Source organism: Centroberyx gerrardi, chromosome 6 (assembly GCF_048128805.1).
Source record: "Centroberyx gerrardi isolate f3 chromosome 6, fCenGer3.hap1.cur.20231027, whole genome shotgun sequence".
Lineage (NCBI taxonomy): Eukaryota > Metazoa > Chordata > Actinopteri > Beryciformes > Berycidae > Centroberyx > Centroberyx gerrardi.
This window is the reverse complement of record NC_136002.1, coordinates 11,974,797-12,002,506: the sequence shown is the minus strand read 5'-3', so window position 1 is coordinate 12,002,506 and position 27,710 is coordinate 11,974,797. Positions and strand designations below refer to the sequence as shown.

The window sequence follows — 27,710 nt, the reverse complement described above, 5'->3', positions numbered from 1 at the left end:
TTGATAGCTAGCAAGCAGGCTAACATGTGGGAGCTATTTGTTTATTAGATTGACAGCTACGCTTCATACAACAGTTTCCATACAAAAGGTCAATTGGTCTGTCATTTCGCCGAGGACAGTATTTTCGTATATACCAATTGTACCAGTTATTCGTTCGGCTTTTTGCAAGCAAACTAACCTACTTAAAGCTAAAGTTTAGCATGTCCTCTATCATCCCCTATCAGTACAAGCTGAAGTAGCCATCAACAGAGAAACCAGAGCATAAAAACAGGTTTAGTACAAAATGTCTGCTTGTAAACGACTGCTTTACTTTGTAAAGCACAGAGGGATATGGACGTATGTTCGGAGAAATGTCACAACATGGTCACCTGTTGGAGCTGCATTCAATGCCAAACCCCACAGGAGACTGGACTTGTTCGAAAAAAACTTGGTTTGTATCGTGTCAGATTCTTAAATGTCTCTATTGTACTGCACTAATATTTACAACTTCACTTATAATAAAATAAACATTGGTCACAATCGTAATAGTAATCTGCCAAACCAATGCTGATCTGCCTGTGTCCTCTCATCACATTTTGACATTCCCCCTGTGTGTGTGACCTCTGGCTGCAGGGTTTGTTTGGAGTGCCGGAGCTGAGCTCTCCTGCAGGCTTCCAGGTCGCCACAAAGAAAGCTCTGCAGGACACCCAGTGCCTGGTGGAGAAGGCCTGCTGTGGGCCCCCAGGGGCTGAGACTGTGGAGTCTTTTGACCGGCTCTCAGATGGTCTGTGTAAAGTGGCTGACCTGGTAAGTTCAACATGCAAAATCAAATGCAAAATTGAATTTTTATAAGTGAAACAATGGCACACATGAAGACATGAATAAACTAACAACTAAAATGGTAAATCTGTGCCATATGAGCGATAGTGACCATAAATGTAGGAATGCAGAAGGGCTAGCCATGTGGTAAGAGCGTCATACAATTGATGGGAAAGTCCTTAAAGTCTATGATGCTACAATACCACGACTGTACATTTTAGTACAAGGCACTTAACCCCCACCAGCTCCAGCGGTACCTCCTCTGCAGCTGATACTGTACTATTACCTGCAGCTCACTTACTGCGTACTTACTATGTGTAGTATGTTTGGTTATCTGTCAGCTAAATTGCCAAAGTCTTGATGGCTAGTTCACCAGGCAAGGAAGTCCATACTGCATTGTGTTGTAATTCAGATTTTTCTCCCCATACACCAGGCAGACTTTGTGAAAGTAGCACATCCAGATCCAGCGTTCCGGGAGGCGGCAGAGAAGACCTGTATAGAGATTGGTACAGTTGTGGAGAAGTAAGGTGTATTAGATATTGATCAAATATACACCACAGTACACATAGCGCATGATCGTCAAGCACACTGAACAGACTATGAAAGAACATATTGTAACATTCAGTATATAGGGAGAAGATACTTGTAGCAGTACCAAACAGATGCTGGACAAAAGATATGGCTTCTAGCACACTAGTTGAGATGGATTTTTGGTGGCATTTGACAGGTGCTTAGATTCGCTGGTTGTATCTTTCAGGCTGAATACTAACGTTGAGCTATGCAAGAGCCTAAAGAATCTGCTGGACAACCCAGACGTTTTGGCTCAGCTGGACCCTGATACAAGGTGAGGTTTACTGTCAAATTATTTAGTCTGTGGCTTTACTGTAGGTTCTGTACACCTGTAGTGAGTGCTTAAATTTGCTCTTATTATCAAAAAATAAGCGTGTTGGTGAGGCTACAGTATATCTTAGACATAGGATTTAACAATGTCCCTTTACAGAATTATATGAATGTCTTTAGGAATGGTCGTATAACCCACTCAGTAAAGAGAGTGAGTTTAATAGTGAGTTTTACTGTTGATTTCCCGTTTGTCTTTCTAGGCGAGTGGCAGAGTTGTTCATGTTCGACTTTGAGATCAGTGGAATTCATCTTGATGAAAAACTGGTGAGATGGTCAATAATGTGTAGTCTCTCCAGCTACCATCAGGGCTTTTCCATAGCCTGTGAGACATGAATGTGAACAGACTAGTTATCTACAGAAAACACATCTTGTCTTTTACTATACCTGTACTGTCCAGTATAACTGATTTACTTCTTTTAATTCCTTGCAGAGGAAAGAGGCAGTCACCCTTCACGTGAAGCTCCTGGATCTCAACAATGAGTTTCTGGTTGGCTCTCACATGCCAAACAGAATTGCGAGGTCGGCAATTCCTGAGCATCTACACTTGCACTTTGCAAAGGAGGGAAGCTTCATCCAGGTTGGGGGTTTGCATGCAGATTCCCCAGATGACTTGGTAAGTGTTTGGTCTGGGTCCATGGAACAGTTCTCCCATTGGTCAGCAGGAGGCGCCTTTGTCATATAACAAAAACTCAGACTGACTCAGCACTGCTTCAAGGGAAGGTTCAGGATTTCAAGTAGCCTATCCTGTCCTGATTAGTAATCAAGCCCCCTATCGGGATATTGAAAGTCTTTTCTTTGCAGAGTATTTTTTTTTCTAAAATATTGGCTCCAGCCTCCTGTAAGTATATTTTAGCAATGCTAGTACAAGCCAATGAGCTATAAAACCATCACTCTCAAAAATCACATGCAAGTATTTTCAACAGGTCTATTTAACCGCTACAAGGGAGTAGGTTTTATTCATTTTATTTGACTTTTGTAACCTCTCTCTCTCAAGGGAGGCAAAGAAAGCTGCATCCAGACAAAAATAAAAGTTACAGACCAATAACATGTAGCAACGTATAAAGTCAGAATACAGTCAAAAGTCACTTAAAAAACAGAACAAGGTAAAACAATGTATAAAATCGAAATTACTATATCACAATCCAAGTAGTGGCTCTCATGATTTAGATTGGTCTCCTCAACCAAAAATCCTCAACCTTCCCTTGATCTATTGACCAATAGGAAGTCTTTTTGTGAAAGGACCTGTACAGCATTGATGTCATGGTGCTTTTTGACATTTAATGTTATGATGTATTGTGCATTCCAGGTGCGGGAGATCGCCTACAGGATTTACCTCTATCCCAATGCAGATCTGATGGAGTGTCTGGAGGAGCTGCTGAAATGCAGAAACAAACTGGCCAAACTGGTGGGCTACGAGTCCTACGCTCACAGGGCTTTAAAGGGAACGATGGCCAAAACCCCAGGTAATATACTCCCATTATTATTACACTGTAATACACTATCTCTTTGTATATAGTAGACTAATTTAGGATGAATATATGGTTATCATTAGTCATTGCTGTAAGCAGCTGGTGTCCTTATGATTGAGTGATATAGAGGACCTAAGTAGGCTCTGACTAATTATACAGGAGAAACAAAATTCAAATTTGGGTGGCAGGTTGGCCTAGCAGTTAGAGTGACTGTCCCATAAGGATGAGGTCAGGGGTTTGATCCCCACAACAGCCAAGTTTCCTATCGAAGTGTCCTTGAGCAAGACACTGAACTCCTACCTGCTCGCTTATTCTTAGTTGCCATGGATACAAGCATCAGGTACATGTGTAAAATGTGTGAATACTCCCCTCCCATTAACATCCATTTTAATTTTAGATTGGTGATTAATTCAATATTGGTCATGATTTTAAAAAATAGCTTTTTGTACTTGATAGTTCTCATTTAGAGGTTAAATCCAAGCTATAGAACATTTTTTTCCCTAAATGCTTTGTCTGCCATTTTGGCTACTAGCCTCAGATACAATATGTCCTTGAGCTGTAACTTTGCTTTATTTATTTTTATTTTCCGTGCAGAGACAGTGATGAATTTCCTCCAGCTGCTAACAGACAAGCTGACAGACAGGTACAGTCTACTTTTAAAGTTTTTCTCACAGATCTGAAAAATACGTAGATCTCATTTTTGGTAGATGGTTGTAATTATGACCAGATTTTTTTAATATTGTCTGTAAAGGCCGTCACATATTAACCAGACCCCATCGACCTCTCAATGACTGATGATGAATGATGACATGAATGATGAAACAATGAAATAATTCATCATTTTTTAGGAGCAAATGTGACTTGTTTACTCAGAAAGGAGGATGTGTGTATGTCTTCTCTTGATGCTTGGCTGGCTAGAGGACTTAAGTGCTTCCATTTACAGTTAATTATAAATCAGTGGGCTGACGCAGCATGATGCCATATTTTAAGTGAGGAAGCCATGGAGTTGTTCATCCCCTGAAGCAGAATATGACTCGACTGCCTCTAGTCAGGTTAGCATTGTGGTTTCACAGCAAGAAGGTCCTGGGTTCGATTCCCGGCCCTGTTCCTTCCTGTGTGGAGTTTTCATGTTCTCCCCTTGTTCCCCCGGGGTTTCCCCTGGGTGCTCCGGTTTCCTCCCACAGTCCAAAGACATGCAAGTCAGATGGATTGGAGACTCTAAATACCCCATAGGTATTAATGTGAGTGTGAGTGATTGTCTATCTGCGCTGATGAAGCGGCGATCTGTCCAAGGTGTTTCCCTGCCTCGCTGCCGTCAGCCCAATGCATGCTGGGATAGGCTCCAGCCCCCCATGACCCTGAATATGAATAAGCGAATAAAGAGAATGAATGAATGAATGAATGCAGTGAATAGTCGATTAGCTCTTGACTTGTTTTTTTTTTATCTTGCAGAACAGCAAAAGACTTTAAAATGATGACAGACATGAAGAAAAAAATCAACCCTCGTAATTCCGTGAGTGTTTATCTGTGTGTTTCTTTTGGACTGATAAATGTTTGGTTACTCATGTGCATGACCAATTATATCCCAATGGTTTTTGTCATTGTGAATATAACACATCTCACATATTCAACCATGTTATTAATGGTTTCATGTAATATTATTGGTTATGAAATGATATATCATTTGTTTGATACCATGTGGAAATGGTGATACAGTATTGTTTGTTTGTATTATCCAGCAGGAGCTGATGCCATGGGATCATCCGTACTTCAGTGGCGTCTTGCGTGCTGAAAGGTGAGTATTTGGCATCTCATGAAACGGTTATTTTCAACCAGCTGTCATTTGATAAAGCCAAATTGATTTATATCTTTTTGGTGGTTTAAGGTGGTTGTAACTCCATATTTCGGCGAGGCGCAAAATGTTATTGTGTCCCAGCTCTTCCTCGGGTATCAGATAGTACAAAAGGTGTTAGGGGAGAAGCATGGGAGTTGTATACGTGTTGTTTTGCTCCTTTCTCATTCAGGACAATACAATCTAGTGTGCTCAAGCGCTTCTGCTCAGTGTCTCTAATTTTTCTTCTTTAATCTTAACAGTAGCAGGATTTTGTGGCAATTTTAGGTTTAGTTCCACATCCATCTATGTTTTAGTCCTAGTTTTGGTTCTGGGTTCCTAGTGCAGTTTGCAACTCCAAAAAGATTTTCCTGCACTACTTTATCAGCAGAAAAACATTGGTTCTACACATGGACCACACATCTTTGTTACTGTAGATTGAATTTGGCCAAATTCTACAGTTATTTTATTTTCCCATTTTCTCTAGCTGTGATAGTAGTGTTCTTGCTGTGGCAGCAGGCCTCTGCTGGATGGATACAGAGTAAACTCTGTTCTCTGTCACCCAGTTTGACCTGATGTCAACATACGCTCCATAGGATTGTTAACAAAAGATCTGTGTCAAACAAATGCTGGTATTTTTTTCCCCTACTTATGTAAGGATCCTTGCCCGAAGTAATAGTTAAGCAGTAATCTGTTAATTGCTGTTCCTGTGCATGTAAAAGGAAGAGATTATTCAATTAGAGGCCAACAAGAACCCAAATAGGTTTATTTGCATGTTCTTTTTTAGTCCTCAAATTTGTTTGTTTTTGTTTTCTTTCTTTCTTTTTCATCAACTTTTACAGTTGATGTAGATAATATTACCCCACACCTGCTCTTTTTGAGCAATGCAAATTACACAGTCCATTTAAAGGAGTTTGTAAGCTTTCTCAACATATATTCATCTTGCAGTGACTACTAGCTGCTTTTATGTTTTATTTATTCCCTTAGAACTTTTCTGAGCCAAAAAAAAAGGCAGCAACTTTGATGTTTTTGGTCATGGAAAAGCTGGGCTCTTGTTATTGAAACTCATACTCTTGCCTCACGCTGCGAACTCCGATTGTCCGATGCACTCAGGAACTCAGTGGTAAAAAGAAATGCAGGCTAAGCAGCCATATTGTATGGCTGAGTGAGAGACGCAGTCAGTCCCACTCCAGTTGTGTGTTGGCCCACCTTGTCTTTCTACAGATAGCCTGTTATTAATGAACTGCTCTCTTCCTTCCCAGCGCTCTCCAGAGACCAATAACGCCACATGCCAAACGTTCTGGATAAGGTTTTATTAAAGCTTTATTGCAGACATTTTAGATCCCTGGCGTGTCCTTTGGATTAAAGCATCCACCAAATTGTGTGTGTGTGTGTGTGTGTCACAGCGCTATTATGTGTCAGTGACTGTTTCCACCATGGGCCTTTGGCAGAGCCTCTGACCGAGCAGTGGAAGAAGCGTAGATGTGTTTCTTTCTCCTCCTCTCTCTCATGCTGTCCCTCCCCTCCTTTAACCAAGGAAAATCTGTGCCGCCCCCCCCCCCCCCCCACCCTGCCAAAAAATCCCCAGTAACCGCTTATTTCTATCCATGTCCGATTGGTGGCTTTGGGCTCTGCTAGTTGGCAGGAGTTCCCTGAAGAATTGAGTGTAGAACGCAGTCTGTCTACATTAAAAAGAGGCTCCTTGCCCAGAGCTGCTACTGTTTTTCTGCTACACACAAGTTTGTGCGCAGTCAATCTCTCTCTCTCTCTCTCTCTCTCTCTCTCTCTCTCTCTCTCTCTCTCTCTCTCTCTCTCTCTCTCTCTCTCTCTCTCTCTCTCTCTCTCAGCAACCATTAGAGTTGGAGACTGTTCAAACCATGCTTAAATTAGGTACAGATTGTGTGCTTGTGTGTGTGGTAAATAGACTTGGTAGCTGTACTCAGTAGGCAGTCTGTTATCCGTCACTGATAATATACGCAATGTGGGGTTCAAGCTAAATAACCAGTTTGGTGTGGTGGACTCTCTTTATCTGAAGCGCCTTACAGCACCATGCATACATTTTAAGCATGGGTGGTCCCAGTAGAGAAACAAACACCCCCCCCCCCTAACCCTGGCAGTATTGGTGCCTTGCCCTTCCCATTGACCTCACATATATGTAATGTTAAGGGATATTTACCCATTGTGAATCATCCCACTGTTCAGTAGCCTGCAGCACAACATGTACAGAAAGGGTGGACACGTCATTCTCTCGCTTTACCTTCACCATTAATCATGCTAGTAGATCCTCTGTCTACAATAGGAAAAGAGTTTCTCCGCACATTTTAGTTAAGGCAAGAAGTGATATGCGGATGGGCCCTCAGGCTGTTTCAGATGGTTTGACGCACTACTCAGTCCGCATCCAGATGGGGGAAAAGTGTGCGTGATCTGAAGATAGACCAAGGGAACTGAGTCTTTCAACTTTCTGCTTTTTCTCAACAGTCAAAGAGAGCTTAAGGGCAACTAGACTAAAACTTGCACCTAGCTGTGCCCCGTGTTGTTAATTTGGGTTCCACTTTACATAGGTGCAGATAGAAACAAAGCACTTTTTCTAGAGGTCACGGCACATTCTTTGTCATCAATCGCAGTCATTCAACATGGCTGCCTCTTCCTTCATGGCAGTGCTCTGGGTTGTGTTTGTGTCATGGCAGGTACAACATAGAGCCCAGTCTGTACAGTCCCTACTTCTCCCTGGGCGCCTGCATGGAGGGCCTGAATAACCTCTTCTCTCAGCTGTACGGTGTCTCCCTCATGTCCGAACACCCCAGCGCAGGAGAAGTCTGGAGCGACGATGTCCGCAAACTGGTAAGGCTTGTTGACAGCGTAAAATATCTGTGATAGTGTCGATGCTTTACTCTAATGTGGTGTTGATGCTTTGTGTCTCTGTGTGTGTGTTTCTAGGCTGTGGTACATGAGACAGAGGGGCTGCTGGGATACATCTACTGTGACTTCTTCCACCGGACAGATAAACCTCACCAGGTATGCATACACGCTCTGACCTACACACTAGAGCCACCCAAGAGCCCCTGTCAACTTAGCACAAACTTAGTCTGGGATAGATCATAAATATTACTGGCTCACATTCCTTTCTCCTCTAAAAATAGGGCTCACTGTATTCTAAAATGACAGCATCCTTCTCAAGCCCCCAAGTAATGTCTTTGTGTTGTTTCCTTGGTGCATCGCTCTCTCCTGTTGCTCGTGTTTTTCGCTCTCTTATCTCCACTCCTGTTTCTCATTCTCAATTCAGTTTTTCAATTCAAATAATCTTAATTTGCAAGGACAGGAAGAACTAGGCCCAAATTGCCAAAGCGCTGCAATGCCATTAATGGATGTAACATCAATATATTGTGTGATGCAGGCTATGTATGTGAGGTAATGACAGGTAAATCAGTAGAAACCAGGAAAGGAAAGTGCATAATCACAATCAGAGAAATACTGTATGTCTTATGTAAAGAGTTATTTTCTATTTTCTGACTTCAAAAAAAAAATGTGCATCTGCATCCACTGTTTTTTTTTTTTTATCTTCCAACAATCTCTCTGTCACCCCTTCCCCTCACCCCACCTCTTGTCTTCTCCACCATACCTCCTCCTCTTCCCAATCCCTCTCTTCCCATCCACTTCCTTTATTCCGTCCCATGTCCCAGGACTGTCACTTCACCATCCGTGGCGGCCGTTGGTGCCAGGAAACGGGACAGTACCAGCTGCCGGTTGTGGTGCTGATGCTCAGCCTGCCCCACCCCACCAAGAGCGCCCCCACCCTGCTCACTCCAGGCATGATGGAAAACCTCTTCCACGAGATGGGCCACGCCATGCACTCCATGCTGGGTCGCACACGCTTCCAGCACGTTACAGGTGAGTTTTCCTTATACATCTGGCACACACAAACTCAACGTCCACACGCGCGCCCACACACACCCACATACACTTTAAATGCTTTATTTGAATCCACACAAACCCAGAAATAACCCAAACATGCCAGTAAGACATTACAGTGCAACTGGCATTACACACATGGATTAAACAGTAGGTCTCATACAGACTGTTTACCTGGCAGAGGGTTTAGTGAAGTAATTACAGTACAGCAATCTGGGAGTTGATCGATGCTTGACATTTTACAGGCTCTTTATCTGACAATGATGGCTGTTCAGTTCCCAAATGTCACAAGTTGGAATTACATCGTTGGATATTGAGCTACAGGTTATGTTTATGCCATTCATCACAGTGTAGCGACTTGATAATGGAAGTTTAATCCCATAAGCCCCGAGGAGAGCTTCAAATTCTCCTTGGCTACCAAAGCTGTCATTCAATACTATTTCACTTGTCGGATAAAGTTGAGGGATAACTTGGCCGGTAATCCAAGATTCCAAGAACGTTGACTTCACACTAATAACAGTATCCACTTACTGAAAGATAGTGTATGATGTGGCAACTTGAGACTGCTTTTTTAGTGGACACCCTGTGCACATTGACTGTTTTACATGCTTGACACACTGATTAAATTCAAACTGTGTCTGGAAGCTCCTGACAATTGCATTAACTTGAGTTGCTCTTTTGCACTTAGAAATATCTTTTTTTTTCTCTTTTTAGCGGTGTCCTAAGGTCCATTTTTTATATCCATTATTTATACTATTGTGTTTTATATTACTCCTGCACCTGTGTGTGCGGTCAAAATTACGTAATTCCGGCCAAAAGCAATGGTCACATTAAAGGGGCGTGTGAGGTCAGGCACCACCAGAACATTTGAAACAATACAGACAAACCCACAACACCGTCATCCAGGATTGGCTGATCAAAGAGAAACCAGAACTACAGGCCAGTTTTGGTGCGGTTATTTTTTGTTGGTGGGGGGATATGGAGAGTTGAAATTTCCTACAGCATCATGAAAGTACTTAAACTGACGTCATGTCGGCTTTTTTTTTTTGTTTTACTTTCTGAACTTCTCTCCTCTAGGAACCAGATGTGCAACTGACTTTGCTGAAGTCCCCTCCATCCTCATGGAGTACTTTGCCACTGACTATCGAGTCGTCAGCCAGTTTGCCCGTCATTATCAAACTGGACAGGTACACCTAAACTCTGCCAGTACAGATTTATGTGAATCGTGGGCTACATTTAGTTTTGATCATGGAATACGAAGATAATTTTGTACTAAAATCAACCTTTACTTTTTGGTTGCAGAGAAATGAATGCCAATAAGACATAATTATAGCAATTTTAACAACCGCATTGTTCAGTAAGCTAAGCCACATACATTTTACTTGACATTATGAGTTCAGCTGTCACTCATCTTTTCAGTCGGTCAGTCTCCAATGTGTATGATGTAATATAGCAGAAATGCTTCAAAAGTAAACAAAACATTTCATAGTAAATTAGGTGCACTGGGATATAAGGCAGATGAATATTATGTCTTTCTGTCAGTTTCACTCCCTTTCTGTTTCCTTGTCTTCTCAGCCTCTGCCTGAGAGTATGGTGGCTCGCCTCTGTGAGTCTAAAAAGGTGTGCGGAGCTGCAGACACCCAGCTGCAGGTACAGTAACCCCACCCCCCACCCCTCCCACCCCCAATACAGATCAGGTACAATTCTATTTATATGTATGGCTTACGTTTACAAGAACAGATGCAACTGTAGGACAAATGCAACCACGTATTCATAACTAAGGTTAGCTAGTTTCCAATCCCTGTCCTTGTGGCAGGCAGGTGGATGTGTACATGGAGTTCAGGGGCTTTTGCTCAGGGTCATTTCAGCAGTATTGTACACTGCCAATGCCTGAGGCTGGACTAGGAATCTTTGGATTACGATGAGCCCTTCCTGACCAGCCTGTCAGTATGCTGCCCAAATACAGGGGGTGGACAAAATTACAGAAACCATAACGACAATATATGAATGTCAAGTCGCTAATAAGCGTTAGGACCACCCTTTGCTTTCAGAACAGCTTTGGTCATACAAGTCCTGAATTGTGTATAGTGGGTTATTTGACCTTTCTTCAAGAAGGAAAGCCTCCAGTTCTTTGAGGCATGAAGGAGGTGGAAATGTACTTCCCATAACGGTTCAATGATGTTTAGATCTGGTGACTGAAGAGTCTATGGAAGGCATTTGACTTCATCTTGGTGTTCAAAAAATCCCTCTTGAATTTGCTGGGTGGCAACAGACGCTGTAGGTTAAAAGCATCCTTTGGCTTTCTCCAAACGTTTACCCATCTGGATGTAGAAAAAAGGGTGAAGGCCGACTCATCAGACCATATTACCTTTTTTCCATAGCCCAGGGGTCCAGGTTTTGTCCTCCTTATTTATATGTCTTGATAGAAATACCTGTATGTGAAGCTCACAATGTACAATTTTTATTGACTGTGTCACACAGGTGTGGATTCAATTCTGTGGTAATTATCTGAGGCTGCAGTTTTGTGATATTTTAGGAACTATCCTGTTAAGTGTCTGTCTACCCCTGTCAGTGAGCTTTGACTTGTGACCGCTGTTCCTCTTTGCCACTGCAGTTTGTCTGTGTTAAGTGTAGGTTGTCATGATTTTCCAGACTGTTCCTCTTGCCACATTAAATCATTTTGCAGCTTTTGTGACCGATACACTTGCAATTTGGACACTGACTATTTGGCCTCTTTGGAACTGTGAGTTACCTCATGTTGCTTTGAAAAGTCACATGTAAAAGTGCTGATTGTCAGACCATATTAAATCTGACACATACTGATAGTTGGCATTCAGCTTAATAAGAGTCACCTGTGAAGCTGTCTTTGTAATTATAATTTAGCTGCTTAAAAGTTCACGTCGTTTTTTATGTGGTGTTTCTGTTATTTTGTCCACCCCCTGTAGTTATCGATGGCATAATTACAAATATGTCCGACAGAAATTGATCTTAAACTAACTCATTCACATGGCAATGAATGTGTGTTAAAATTATTAGAGAAAGTCTTTGTGCATTTTAAGCTGTTGCCATGTAAATTCCTCACCAGCATCCTATCGTCTTTCGTTTTTTTTTCGCAAGATTGCAATGGGCATACGGGTGGTGTTGGTGCTCGTGCTTTGAATGAGTGATTGACGATAAGCATAGCAATTCAGGGACATACTGATATACATAACACTTAGTGCAGTGGGGATATGTCCAGACAGTTTTAACGTTTAAGCATGTAGCTGCAGGATTGATTCAGCAGGAACTGTTTTTTTCTCCCTGGGCAGATCTTCTATGCGGTCTTGGACCAGATCTACCACGGCAAACCTCAGCACCGCTCCACCACAGATATCCTCAAGGACATGCAGCAGAAGTTCTACGGTTTGCCTTATACGCCCAATACGGTACATCCTTAAATGTCTCTTTATTTTGACTTTTTTTTTTCTTTTTTCACTGACTTGGTGGTCCCTTGAACTTCATTATGAGATCAATTACAGTGTTCAAAGTTAATGAATGTGTGAGGAAAGTTCTTTGCATAATCCCCCTCACAACTCTCTTCACACTGCTCAATCGGACACAGAGCGCAGAGACTGCACAAACCCAAGTGACTGAGGTTTCCTTTAGCTTTTTCCTTTTCTCTCTCTCTCTCGCTCTCTCTCTCTCGCTGTCTCTCTCTGGTTTTATATCTTTTACCCAGGCACAGCACCGTTTAAGGGATTAAAGCCTTTTTTTGAGGCCCTGCTAAAATAACAAAGCAGAGGTATACTTTGAATGAGTTCTCCCCGGGGGAAATATTTGAAACTCTTTCTCCCGGTCCTTTAATGAAAAAAGCTCACTTTCCCCCCCCCCCTTTTTGCAGCTGTAGGCGAGGGGATGAAGCCAGGAGGGAGCAGAGAATCAAAAACACAGTCATAATTTAGCCAGGAATGGCCTTCAGAAAGCATTTATTCTGGGCTATAATTATGTGGGGTGCCATCAGGAATAGACAGAGTTCAGTACTGCTGTATATTCTCCCCAACTTTAACTGCCTGGCTAAAGTTGCTCTCTTTCTGCTCCCACTCTTCTGCTTGCACCCTGCTGCCTCTCCGGGGATTGTGGTTTATGTTATATACTTTCCCGCTGTCCCACTCATTCCTCTTCAACTTTCAAACCACACTGAAAGGTCTAACAGACACGTCGCCTCCGAGTGCGCAGCAAACCACATTGGGATCACTTTCCTCATTTGAACTCCTCAGTCTTAATTGTGTTGCCTGAGTTTCGAGGGCCCCGTCATCGGATCAGAGCGAGTGAAAACAGATTTGTTTAGATCGTTCAATAACACGCTATTCTTTTTTTATTTTTTTATTCCCTCTCTGTCTCTCCCTCCAGCCACCCATCCTCATGGAAACACAGCTCAGGAAAACTTTCCACAGTAAAGTGAACATTTGAATGGCTAATAGGTTACAGAGAGCCCCAGATTATAAACACTGGGGTGATGTGACGTGTATAGTTTATAGAGCAGGGCTATCAGTTCCCGCTGCGCACAGGGAGAGAGAGAGGATCAGCTGTGAGTAACACAGACCACATGGAGACCCTTGGGCCGAAGATAATATTTGGAAATAAATGGCAGCAAGCGTGACATTCTGCTAGCCATGTTGACATTTCTGTAATCTGCGATTCTTGGCTTGAATGCTTTAGACCAAGTGTTTGTTCCTTTTTTTTTTTTTTAATGAGTAGTGTTTTTGATGCACACCCCAGCCATATATAGGTTCACATTCTACTGTAAAAACATGGTGTTGCGCCTTAGCACCACGAACAAAAGACCACCAGTTGAGTTAGGAGAGAACAAAAATGTCTTTTATCTGCTGCACAAGAGGAACAGAGTAAAAGCCTGTGCTGACTTTGTCTGCCTTTGTATGGAGGGATCAAAAGGATATTTAGCTGACATGTGACCCACTCACATTCTCTCAAAAAAGTTGACATTAATCATTTGATGTGAGGCAAAGGGATTGAAAACAAAGAGGAGCTTGGAGGTTTGAAAATCATTTTCGTGGCACGTTGTGACGAGTGTTTAAAGCGCCTCGTGAAGACTGAGGCGGCATACCAAGCAGTTCTTCAATAGCTGCCCTAGCTTATCTGCTTCCGCAATATCAATAGCAAGCCGTAATTCTTTTGATACCACATTAAATACCATGCAATCAAAGCGTCTTCTTATGAAAGGCCAACTTTCCATAGTCTGTGGGTTTTAAACTTTGCAGTGAACAAACTGATAATGGGTTAAACCATCTTCATGTTTTTTCCTGCAGCGCTTTTTTGTCACTGTTGCACTTTTGGTTTTTCTTTTTTGCATCATTTAATTCTGTGGACATTCTCATTTTTTGACAGCGTGTCCTGTTCTTAACTTTTCATATGTACTACTCTTACTAGCAAAAACAGACTTGTAACCCAGATGACTGGAGGCAGTGTGTCAGCGCCGTGTCAGCTGACAAAGTGAACCCTCTCTCCCTCGGCCTGTCCGTGGTTTCCTGAGCCACAGCTCCTCTCTCAGGAGTGCTATTTACCCCCATTAAAGTCATTAGGGCCCAGATGGGTCTCGTCAAGCCGACACTTTGGAGCTTAAGCCTGTTTCACGCTGTAGTATCACCTAGATCAGACCGCAGAGCGCTCTCCCACCACAGTGAGGATAAGCAGCCCCCATTTCATACTCTTCACCAGTTGTTTTCACACTTTTTTACTAGGGACATTTTCTTCTATTGTAAGATGGTTTTAAAGGGATTTCTGCATCATTAGATAGTATCTAATGTACACTGTATTTTGGAGGTTATTCAACAGGTGTATCTTGTTTTTAGATTAGTACCCTGCAGTATTTTATTCAGCCTATCTTTTATTGCAGGGAAAGGTTTTGGCAACAGAACAAAGCCAATAAATGTTTTAATTAATTTATCCAGAATAGTTGTGGGAAACCACTCTGAACTCTGGCATGTTATGATAAAATATGAAGGCAGAGATAAGATACAGGTATGTCTTCAGAATTCCACCATGTCAGTAAAAGCCAGAACCAATGAAATAAGACTAAGGCTCAGTTTTGATTGTTTCTCATGGTAACTTTGGAGATCTGTTCTGGATAATGTCATTGTTACTGCTTGAAGTATGGAGTTCCTTATATATTTGGTTATTTCCTTATGTTTGAGCAGAGCTCTAATAATATGATTGTGCAGTTAAACCTGAAGAATCAGAATCACTTTATTCACCAAGCACAATAACTGTAGCAGGATCTTCTCTTGGTGGCTTTGGTACAGAAGCATATTGATAACCTGCATACTACAATACATATTTTTTTCTACTTGGTGAATAAAATTATTCTGATTCTGAAAATGATCACAGTTGCCTTATGAAGCACTGAGATGTTAATATGTAAGATTTTGGCGGATCTGTGGAGTTGTAATTTAGTTTTGTTAACTACAGCAGCTGCGGTCTTTTCTAACCGGCTGACTGTTTGAGTGTTTGCCAGCTGAATTTCCCTGGAGTCCCCATTTGCAGAGATCATAAACGAGCTCGTCTTTATAGATATGGAGAGGGGCCCCCTCAGGCGACTGCAGGGAGAGGAGAAGGGGGCTTTCTACCATTTAGGGATTTCCACGTTCTGTCTTTTAAAGAAGCAAGTGGCAGGTTTTGAAGTTATATTTTGTTTATAGAAGTTGATCGAGGAAAGATATATTTATCCTGCCAATATAATGACATCAACAAAGGCGATGAAAACAGTATAAAACATGAATCGGTTATGAAAAGAGCATCAGCTAACACAATTATCCATTAGTAGGAGTGTATATCTATTCAAACAATGGCCCAGAAATGTTTTGCAGCAGAGTTATTATAGTTTATTTATTTCCTTTTTTTAAATGTCAAATTGAATATCCAATTTAGTTTCAGTGTACTGATAGATCTGGGCCCATTCTAGACTAGAGGCTTCTTTACTTGAGTGCAGAAAAAATCAAGAGACTTAAAGTATTCAGGTTCATTTTTATTTTATTCGGTTAGATTTGGCGGCAGACATTTTAGTTTCAGTTCTTTATTTTCTTTTATTTTCAGTTTCAGTGTATGCAGATGTTTTTGTGCCTAGTTTTAGTTTCAGTTAACCGCCATGACCTTTCTTTGTGCCTTTTACTGGAACAGTTGGCCACAGCGATGGAACGGCTACGCTCGTCTCTTCCCTCAACAGGTTTTACAAGCAGGAACACTTAAGCCTTTTAAGGTTGCGCTGGCCTCCCTCTGCCGTACTGCACCCTCACCACACACACTGCTCCAACAAACCCATTACATGTTTCATTTTGTCAAAATTAATACACAGTGTCAAAGGATAATTGCACGCTCTCTTTGTTAAGTGCAGCTTCTTTAGATGGGAGCCAGGATTCTGATGCCAGCAGTGCGTTGCTCTACCTCATCCAGCCTGATGCAGTAAAACCTGTTGACGGCTAGATTACTTTAAGCTATTCTACCTTTTCACTCAGGTAAAAATGTTAATGTTGTGGCTTAATTTTTTGTTTCCTGTATAGGCGTGGCAGCTGAGATTCAGCCACCTGATTGGCTATGGGGCCAAGTACTACTCCTACCTCATGTCCCGGGCTGTGGCCTCCATGGTGTGGAAGCAGTGCTTTGTTCAGGATCCCCTGAACAGGTGAGGCAGCTGTTCAGTGTTAACTGTGGTTCAGGGCCAAAACGTCGACCATGAAATCAAGCAAGCAAAAAATGCCCCTTGCCCCTGCGAGGGGAAAAAACACAATGATCAATGTCCTTATAAAGAAAAAAGAAAAAATTTCCTCTCCTTTATATTGAAGACCAACTCATATTGAGCGTTTGCCATTGCATTCTCTATCTTTAATAGGTTAAGATCACTGGCTAAATCAGTTTCATTCTGTCCTTTATATGATAAAATAATGATCCAATAGGGCGTCCTGGTGGCTACCCACAACATCCTGGGTGTGCGTCTGGCCCAGACCTCTTGTCTCTTGTCATCCCTCTCTCTCTCTCTCCCAATCTTTCCAGTCTCTCTGTACTGTGAACCTTCAAATAAAGGCTAAAATGCCCCCCCAAAAAACAAAATACTGATCTTAGTTGACTACATGGTACGAGAGACCTAATCTGTATCTCTAAAAGCATTTTAAACTGCATGATTAAGACTCGCTGACACTGTCAAGGGGTGTCTGCTATGCATTTTGTATTATCTCAGTAGCCGTGGCTACATGTACACTATTGGTTGTTACTTAATCCAAGATGTCCAATTCAGGGAGAAATCTTGACACTGTCACTTATTTTCAGATGATAGTATTGATGATGACTTTTCCACTGACTCCCATGTAATTATTTTATAAATCTACAATGTGTTTTAAATGGGTTTGATGGGCCCCAAGGTGATGTAACTTACTCGGTGCATGAAGGACCATGTAAACTTTCCATTCAAGCAAAAACAATGAAAATCTCCAAAGGTGGAAGTACAAGGTTTTCAGGTTTACTTTACGGGTCAGAGAAGGTTTTAATCACTCATTCAGTTCCTGTGCTTTTGTCTCTGCAGAGAGAGATTAAGGTATGTTTTGATTAGCACATTACTGGCGTATTTTTTTTACGCCAGTCGTAGCCTAGTGAAAGCCCCACGATGTGACGCAAAGGTACAGTCAGTGTAAACCTGTTTTACGTTTAGAGGGCTGAGACAAATGCCTCCTGACAGGCAGCCTTCCCCTGGATACTGTTAAAGTCGCTGCTGCCTGACATTGAACATGACATTAATATGAAACCCACACCGACTTGGCAGGTGTCTGCTGTAATCCACCGACAGACACCAGCATCCACATTACCAGACCCCTCCCTTATCAGCAAGTGTTCGCCCCTGGACAAAGCACAAAGGCTTTGTTTAGAGAGAGAAGGCTCTGCCGCATCTCCCTCGACTTGAGCCCCGCAGCATTCCCCCCCCCCCCACCTCTCTTTTCTTTCCTTCGCTGTCTCTCTGTCTTCCTGTCTTCCCTTTTCCCACTGATATTGTTTTAGTTCCACCTGCAGTTGTCAGATCTCTCTTTCCTGTCACCAGTATGTTGTTAACAGACGGCTTAAGAGACTTGGCCCTGGGCTCCGAGCGGCGGTGGAGGGATTGGGAGGGTATGAGGAACTGATAGGGGAGAATACAGGTGGCTGTAATCTTATCTCTCTCCTCTCTGTCTTTCTTTCCCTTGCTCTCTCTCTCTCTCTCTCTCTCTCTCTCTCTCTCTCTCTCTCTCTCTCTCTCTCTCTCTCTCTCTCTCTCTCTCTCTCTCTCTCTCTCTCTCTCTCTCTCTCTCTCTCTCTCTCTCTCTCTCTCTCTCTCAGGGAAATGGGTGAGCGTTATCGTCGGGAGATGCTGGCCCATGGAGGAGCGAAGGAGCCCATGCTGATGGTGGAAGGTAATGCACCATGTTTTAGACTGGTGATTCCCGACCGTGAGGGGAAAAAAACCCTCACGGTCGCCTAGATTCATACCGATTTAAAATCTGCACACTCATATACCAAATATGCACAGGGTCACATGCTCTGTGCATATTTGGTATATGAGTGTGCAGAAAACATACACTTTTTTGTGATTGAGACCAGTAAAAGTCAGTGAAACATGATTTTAATGACGGGTTCCTGAGTTATTTTACCAGTAAGATTTTAGACTACTCCAGTCCTGAGTTCTTGGTCTCTCTTTAATATGATCCCTTTGCCTTAAACTCTCTGAGCCTCCTCCTGACCTCTCCACCCTGCAGCCTTCAGGCTGTAGTCGCCCCACCTATGTACAGGATGCCCTGTGTGCAGGTTGTGCTATTTCCCATTTGAAAAGTTTAAGGAGTTCATCGCCGGGTTGTCTGCAGTTTAGGAATTAAAGTGTCAATCAGTTAGCTTCCAGTATCACCAGTAAAATAGGTTTAGTAATTACCATTATGTAATGTTGTTGAAATTTTTTTGGCATGCTGGACAGCCTGGAGGGTCAACTGATTTTGGATTTGGTGGTGTTTTTTCAGCACGTCCCTCACATATGAAGTGGAAAACTATCAGCTACCTAGTTACAACTTGTGTTGATGACAAAGTATGGATCCAACCTATAAAAAAAAAAAAGTTAGGTAATGAAGGTGATTAAAGATATTTTTTGTTTATCCCTTTAAGTTTTAAAGATTGATGAGCTTTCCTGATTCCATGACACTTTAACATCAGCTGTAAAGTTTGTGTTGCAGAGTACCTGAGGGGAATGTTGGTGTTACATGAGTTTGTCATCAGACAGAGTCCATTAGTCAGGTCGTAATTCTTTCAGGTATTCACAGCTGCTGCTGTTGTGGTTTGGCCCACTCTGTGCTGGAGGCCTCACAATGGAACATATTTACTATTTTAACACGCCTCACTAGGTTTCTTATCTTTGTTTACACGGGCTTCGTCAACCCATAGACACAGCCAGTCATGTTGTTGTAGGCCAAGCGTGGCGTTTATGAATTTCCCATCCACAACAAAAAATATGACCATTATTGAGATTATGTTAATTTCCCACCCTATAGTATAGTGTGTGCTTGAAATCTTGAAAATGTGTGTGTTTTTTAAACCGCTAACACACACCACACAATGCTCTGGGCACTGGAGGTTCCCTTTGGTCATCCCAGGTTTTTGACCGTTGAACTGTGGCGTCAGGTCACATCATTTTACCAGCAGCTGTGGTTTGTCTTTTGCCAGTGATGGATGTCTGCCGGCCTGACAGGCCAAAAACTACTGCCTCCTCTTTCCTCCCATCACTTCCTCCTCTCCGCCCATCATCCTGCTCTCCTCCGCCCCCCCTCCCCCCCCCTCCTCTCCCCTCCCCTCCCCTCCTTGAGCAGTCACTGCAGCATGTCTGAACATGATAACAGAAGGCAGCACGACCATGGCAGGCAAGGTGAGAAAGAGTCGGAGAGACAGAAAGCGAGGGAGAGTAGTAATATCAGGTGACAATTGGGAGTGTACTGTAAATCTCTCCCTCAGGGTTGTTTCCTCCCTCTTTCACGGGATTGTCCCCCTGACAACTCCAACCGGGGCTGCGCCCGGCCTCTGAAATTACAACCACCAAGAGATCAGTTCCTTGTTATTAGATCTGCTGTCCAATTAACTGCTGTTGAACTGACAATACTTGCTTTTATGGTTCCCTTTGAAGTGGATGCTACCCTAATTATAGGCCAAGGCCTCATGCACAGAATAGCTATCAAGGTCATTTGGATCCGTCTGGCTGTCTTTCCCAGCCATAAATACGAGTCTTATGACTACTGAAATGTCTTTGAAAATTGGGGTAACGCACTGTCAAAAATACATTGGGACTTATGTCTAGCCAAAATAATTTAATTTATTAACAAAAACAATATCAAAGGAGCCTTTAAGTATTTTGCCATAAATTACTTTGGCTAGACATTAGTTTTAATCTCATATCTCATATGTTTTCAGTGTAGTTTTACTCTGTGCACCTGTATTTATGAGCATTTCATTCTTTTTTTATAATAATATCCCTTCCATATCTGGAGAAATGCTTAACCTGGGGACCTTTTGAAAGCTGACTGTCATCTAGCCGCCTGAGCATTTTGATGGCTACATATGTCCTTATGATTTAACTTATCATCATGAATGCCTTAGTCAGTCATAAAACTACACAGTAAGTGCATGTGTTGAAACATTTAGCTTTTCACCATTGTTTTCTGTGGGGTTGAGAAGTTCACAGCAGCCATCTTGAATGCCTATTGGGAAATGAAAAGGAACACTTTGAAGCGAATAAGCAGTCACTTTTTTTTTTTTTATCCATAGCTGTATTTAGGCCAAAAGACTATAAGAAGCACACAGATTCCAGACCCAACCCATTGCACATAATCCTTTCCAACAAAGACCCTTGTGGATGAAGGTGTGTAACATTTCCCTGCTATCCCCTTTGGCCAGGTGGTAGAGGGGGCAGGAGGGCACACGGGGAACCGGAGCAGGCCCAGAAAGGCTAATCGGAGGCCAGACTCTTTATCTGCATGGCTCCATGCCCGCTATTGGATGTTTCCCAGGAAAGACGGTGCTGAAATGTAACCCTGGCATTAAACACGAACAGCAGCATCAGGAGAGAGAGAGTCAGTCAGAGAAAAAGTGAGAGAGTAAGAGAGAAGAAAAAGGAGAGAAAGAGAAGGAGAGAGTGAAAGGTGATCGACTGGCGGGACACACTGACTGAACCTCTATGTTCAGGAGCCCAGGCCGCCCCAAGCCCTGCTACAGAGAGGGCTTTCATGGGCCGACCTGTTCCCATAGCCCCGACTGCCTAGCCCAGATCAGGAGCCACACCAGGGGGATAATGGATCTACTGGGGCTTGGGAGCCGGGTCCCAGGACCCCGCTACCTCTTTGTCAGGAGGCAGCTTGGCTCAGTTGGCGCAAGCAAGTAGAAAGTTCTAATGACGGCTTACATGGAAGCTAATAAACCCCCAGAGGGCGGCGGGCTGCACAGTCCCACAGCACATTTGTGACAATGTCGTGTAGCTCTTTCTGAATACGAGAAAAGGATTGTGGGACTTTACAATAATACAAAATTTACGGCCTTTTATTCATGAGATGCTGCTCAAAGAATAGACATGATTTGTAGAAAATGATTGCTGTACACTGTGATAAAGTGTGATGGCGCACAGGTACAGAGTGAAGTGTCTTATCCCTGATTTGCTGATGTGAATTTGCCTCTTGATGACCACAGCGCTGCAAAGCAATGCATAATGAAAGTCAATAAATCAATCATATCTTATCAATATCATCACAAATAGAAAGGTGGGTTAACTGAGTTAAGCAGGATTTGCCCTCCACCACACTGCTGCTCCTCGGCCCATACTGTAAAGCAGAGTGGTTTTTAGGAAAGAAGGTTACTCATCCTGCAGCAGAAAATAACTGCCCAGTGCAATGTTTGTCATCACCCTTGTCTTACTGGCTTTTTTGGCCTGTTGAAAACATGGTTTCTAGAAAAAGCAGGCTTCCTGAACTTCAAAGGTGTAATTATAGAGGCAGTGAGCCGATGGTTTGCCTCCAGGTTTGACTGAGGTAATTGCTTTTCGCACCTTGACATGTTTCAAATGGTTATGAGCAGAAGCTAAAGTGCTGCTGGAGCAGCCAGAAATGTGTTTTGAAATGTACGATTATGAGTATGAATATTACTTAACCTGATAATGTCACTATCTCTTTATTGTTTGAAGCAGTATAGAGCACTGTGTCCATGTCAGTATCTGAATATTCTTTCGTAGACATACAATGATTATGATACTACAGAGGCATTCAGGCCGAGGCTCAAGCGACTGTAGGCTACAGTCTTTTCACATTTTAAATATTCTGTGCAGCATATTGCAGCACCCTCAAAGTTGTGAGTGCGTGCAATCGGCCTATCAAGTCAACCAGTTAAACCAAGCCTGTGGCTGCCTGAAGTACAGCACACAGCCGACCCATGGGATTGGGATCAATAGCTCTTATGAAACAGCCAGTTTCAGCCAAGCAGTCTGATTGGTCAAAGACACGTTCCAACAATGCTGATTAGCGCCATAAAACACAGCGAGGTGCTTTATGAAAAATGGAACGGCTTGCTACACAAACTCTCAGGGAACCAGATAGAAATTTATAGAACTTTTGAGTTTTCTGCCTATTTTTTTTGATTGTACACTACTTTAAAGAAAGCTTTTCAGACAGTACACATGCGTCAGTAAAAGCTGTGAAAAAGCCTTACTACTCTAGAGGGCGTTCTTTACTGTCAATATCCATATTTCAGTCCTGCCAATCAAAGCCTCACCATCATACCCATATTCACAATGAAGAATGCCCTCTCAGGTGTTATTGCTGTAACAGATGGGACTGGTATTTAATTTATCAATTCTTAGAAGAATATCGATCATCAGACAGTTCTCTCTCAGCATCTTTAACTGTGATAGCTTGAAAGACAAAACTTGTTCTAGGCTGGAACTCAGATGTTTGATAAATACAAGCAATTGGTGCCGGCTGGGCTGCAATTTTGATGCAGCTCTGCTGAAATCCAGTCCCTAGAGCTGTCATTACCATGGGCTCAGAGCTGTTAGCCAGCCACATAGGCCTTCATTTCACTGATACCCATCTCCAACCACCCTTTAAGTAAATAAACAAGTAATCCTGTGCAGGCTACTCCACTGTATGAGGTAAAGCTCTGTTTACTTAAAGGATTGTAGTTTTCATTTTCATTTTGTACACAGTGTTGGAAAAATATTAGGACAGCCTTCCAGATTTCATTTCTTTTGCACAGTCAGTGTCACCCGTCTCCGTTTGAAATGGATCTGATTGGTGAAATCAATAATGGATCATAGCATTCACTTGGATTCACCTGTTCAGTCTATTTCATTGGAAGAGCAGGGGATAAGGCCAAGAGTTATCTTTGAATGCAGTATTCTCTTCAGAGACTATTTGTAGAGTATTCATTGCTCTGAGCAAGCATCAGTCTATTCTCTTTTTAGAAAATCACTCACTCTCTCAAGATGGAGTGGTGGTAGCCAGATTAAAGAAGCGGCCTTGTTACTAGAATGTTCCCAGACCAGCTCGTAAAATTTGTCCAGGGAAAGTGAAGTGAGTAATGCTCTCCCCTTCCTCGACAAGTACTCTCGAGGTACCCTTGAGCAACGTACTCGACCCCCATTTGCTCCAGTTTGGCTGTTCAGTGGCCAACATGTGTGTAACTGTTGTGAAGCGGGGTTTTGCTGAAAAAATGTGTTTACGCTCAGCAATTCCTCTGTAGCTAAATAAAGGTTTAAAAAAAGATGTACTTTTATTTTGAAGAGATCCTTATGTGTCTTTTAACACCCACTCTTTTACCCAACCTTTATCAGCCAACTTGGCTAACGCTGCAGGCATGGGTAATGAGATGTAATGGGTATAAGCCTTGTTGTCTCAATGGCTGTGTCAGTGCCATTATGAATGGAAATGGAAATTCTAAAGACTAGATGACTCACATGGCAAAGCCTCTGTCCTAAGGCTCTTGCCACAATGGACACAAAGCGCAGCCTATCCTTAGTTTGGCTCTGGATTTTCCTCTGTGCGTGGCCAAGAGTGGCTGCCTGTACATTTTACCCATTGTAATGCTATCGAGCATGAAGAGAGACTGGTAGCAATACGACTGAGTTAGCTGTAAACCGCAAGTAGCTGGATGGCCCGTGTGCATCTGTAGTGCAGATCTCACTCGTCTCTGTCATCGGTGAGATAATCCTATGTGTACTGTCAAGTTTAATCCTTTTAAATGCAAGCTTTCACCCAGTAGTCTACAGACTATGAAAAACGTGTTTGATACAGCACAAACAATCCTGTGTTGAAGTTTTTATAGCCCTGGCAGGTTGTGATCGGATTTCCACGCACATTTTCATGATTAACAGTCTAGCCCTCTGCAGAGTTCAGAAGTGTCTGCCTTTAGATACGTGCACTCAGGTCATCCAGGTACTTGTGGGGTACAGCTAACCCACACTAGCAACGCTTCCATTTTCTCTTCACGCCCGTTGGCTTTACAAAGCTATTACCATTTTACAGCATGTCGAATGTTTACCCCAGCAGTCTGTTTTGTCTCGCTCAGCCCCGCCTCCCTGTGTGTATATCTATAAAAGCAGCTCCTCAGATCAGATACTCCTCTGCAGGGTTGTTATGACTTTGAGGTTATCTGCGCATTCCTCTCGAACTCTCCCAGGGATCTTGGCTGAGAAAAGGCTCACTCCTCGCTGCTTATTGTGGAGCCTCTCCTCGTCTACCGTTAGAGGCCACGTGAGGCCCAGGTGCTGACACCCTGAGCTGTTAGCGATGAGAAGCTGGCTAGGGCGCTCTTGTTTACCTGACTAACCTCTTTCACGATCAGACCCCCCTTCTCCATCTCTGCCTCTCTCTCTTCCTCCCTTCCCCCTTTCTCTTGGCCTCTCTCATCACTCTTGTCATGTTAGCTTTGCTTGTTTAACACACTAACCTGTGGCAGGCGAGGCTCCAGGCATCAAATCCCCCTGTGGATAGGCAGTCAGGAAATTGCCGCTATTAGAGAAAGTGCTAGTGACGCTGCAGACAGCGTATGGAGTATCCAAGTCAGTAGCTGAGCCTATAGCTCCGTGTGCTCACATAGGACTAATTATTAAAAAAAACAAGCATGTGAACAAGTGTCGTCTCAGAGTTTATGCTGTACCTGTGTGTCTGTTTGTTTATTATTTTGGTGTCATGTGTCAGTAATTAGTAAAAAGTGGTGCTGTTCAGGAGCTGACCCTGACCTCTGACCTCCCTGTGGAGTAGGGCAAACACACAAAGAGGATTTTCCTACAGGGATCAATATAGTATCACATCATCATTATCCAGTGATCACAGCAGCCACACATTTTAGACATGTGTGGCTACTCTGCCTGGCTCTCACACTGTACACAAAACCATGACACATTACAAAGTACAGTATGGCCACAAAACACGTTTGCTTCATTCCTCGCAGCAATAAAATGACATGCATAATCAAATGGTTATGCATAGCTTGTAACTTCATGTAATTAATAAACTGAGATGTCCGTGCCTAAGCGGGAATATTGGGCTGATGCAGTGCTGAGTTTAGCCTGGTACTCTGACACCCTGACATCATGTTGGAGTGAAATTCAGTATTTGCAATATCGGGAAAAGTAATACTTAAGCACTTTGCCTTATTCAGGAAATTGTATTGGCAAGGTCTTTCCGTGAGGGGTTTCAAGGTGTAACGTGATAGGCTGCACTGGATATCCTCGGTATTAATGTGTATTAAAGCAGCTTGAGTTGTTCATAGGATTTTGGTCTCCACTTTAAAGGGGTCATCAAGTGCCATTTATGTCAACAGCGGTCACAGCAAAAACATCATGCAGGTCTTTAATTAGGGCTATCATTTGTGGTTGGAAATCACCGCTTTCATGTGGTCGTCTTGTTCCCTCGGATCAGGGGGCCTTGTGGTTGCGGTGTGTCAGGACCCCTGTGTGTGGGTATCACCTTGTAGCCGAGGGGCAGGGTGCGACCGGTGGGTAAGAGGAGATGATAATCCCTGCGCTGCTGCTCTCATGCAAGGCGGTTCACCGCAGGCCGGGCTCCAAACCAGGGCTCAGTTTCTACCTGCTGAGCCAGTTCTAGGACAGCGGCTCCTCCGAGATGGGCTCCCTGATGTGTGTGTGTGTGTGTGTGAGAGTGACTGTCCGTCTGTTGCCGTCTGTGTGTCCATGTGGTAGTTCTGGATCCCTTTGTGAAACTCTTTGCGTCTCCATTCATGCGTGCTTGTGCAGACATGTTTATGTGTGTGTGTGTTGTATGTGTGTGTGTGTGTGTGTGTGTTGGAGGTGACCCATGCAGGAAAGAGGGGGAGGGGGAGAGCGCCTATTTACATTGGCAGCTACACAAGGGGAAATGAACTGACTTCAAAGCGGGTGTGCAGCGGAATTGTAAAGCGAGCAAGGGAGCCCTCCACGCATGAGCTAGCAGACAGGCTCTGAAAACACAGACAGATATTCCCAGCGCTTTGCTCACAGCGGCTTGCTGGCAACGCAGTCATACTCGCTCTGCAGCGCTAGTCACAATCTATTGTGTTGTCAGAGCTCAGTATCAGCCCTGTAAACCCTATCAACACTATAAAATTTACACTTTCATATTTAGTTGAAAGCGGGAATGAGAGATGTTGAGAACTTCATCGCTTTGTTTCATTACATACATTTTGTTAGATCATATCATATCTGGTTTATATGGGCCTATTAAAGGTGCGTGTCCACTAAGCTCCAGTGCCTTTTTAAAAAAAAATTGTTTTCACTATAGGGAGAATGTAAGTGGCTGCACATTGTCTTTTTATCCCAGAGTGTTGTTTTGTTACTTCAGGTTGAAAATATTTAAATGTTTCAGAAAATCACTGCACTTTTCCCATTAGAATGATGAGGCGTGATGTAGTCATGGAAAAAAAAACAGCAACAGTGCTTTTCCGGTTCATCCCAGCGGCCCTGCCAGCGCTTTTCTGGCAGAAAAGCAGCGTAGCGGACCGGACACATGCCCTAAGACCGCTGCTTTGTGTTTCTGTGTGACAGGGATGCTGCAGAGACGGCCCACCATTGAGGACTTTGTGGATGCGCTGGTGTCCGAGCTCAACCCAAACTTTGAGACCTTCCTCATGGACTCTGAAGGCTGAGGGGTTTTTCTGGTCGGCATGGAAACGGACTTCAACCTTCACAGGGGAAAGGGAGAGCACTATAGATCCGCACAGAGAGGCGGGGCAAAGGGGGGAAAACACACCAGCAGGGCACACACTCATCTTCACTACACTAAGTATTTTTATTTCATCTGTGAACCAATTCTTTCTTTTCAATTTTGTATTTCTGTTGGCCTGTCATGATGATTTTTACATATTTGTCTGTCTCTGCTGTCAACAAAATGTAATATGGTATGAATTAATAAAATAGGGTTAGGGTTTAAAATGATAACAAGCATAAAGCAAGGCTGTAGCATTGTTAGCAGTGTTATCTGTAACTCTCCATGCTCCTGGATGGACCCGATGATGTGTAAATATAGGTTTTAGACTCAGGAGAGCCCTGTTCCCTTCACAGACTTTATCCCAATGCTCTGGACCCCCCTGTGTCGCCAATATTACAAATAACAATAGTATCATGGAAATTATTAATTTGATTTCATACCCTTGTGCCAAGCCGCATATGTTTACAGGATTGTTTTTGTACATACTTTTATTTGCCTTTTTCTCAATGCTCACTGATGATGATAATGGAAAATATATTGTGTAATGTAAAATATATCACTGCAAAT

The 27,710-nt window shown here is 43.0% G+C and overlaps 1 protein-coding gene across 1 annotated transcript; it reads left to right on the top strand.

The window, feature by feature from the left end:
* Positions 1-15: 15 nt before the first annotated feature.
* On the top strand, positions 16-27,710 carry LOC139926216 (mitochondrial intermediate peptidase-like). The gene is made up of 19 exons (XM_071917846.2): positions 16-430; positions 613-786; positions 1,232-1,320; positions 1,556-1,642; positions 1,899-1,962; positions 2,129-2,311; positions 3,005-3,161; positions 3,762-3,810; positions 4,620-4,680; positions 4,910-4,962; positions 7,686-7,839; positions 7,936-8,013; positions 8,679-8,886; positions 9,985-10,094; positions 10,483-10,557; positions 12,216-12,332; positions 16,461-16,582; positions 18,262-18,335; positions 26,981-27,710. The coding sequence occupies exons 1-19, from the start codon at positions 284-286 to the stop codon at positions 27,079-27,081; spliced, it is 2,103 nt and encodes a 700-aa protein (XP_071773947.2). The 5' UTR covers positions 16-283; the 3' UTR covers positions 27,082-27,710.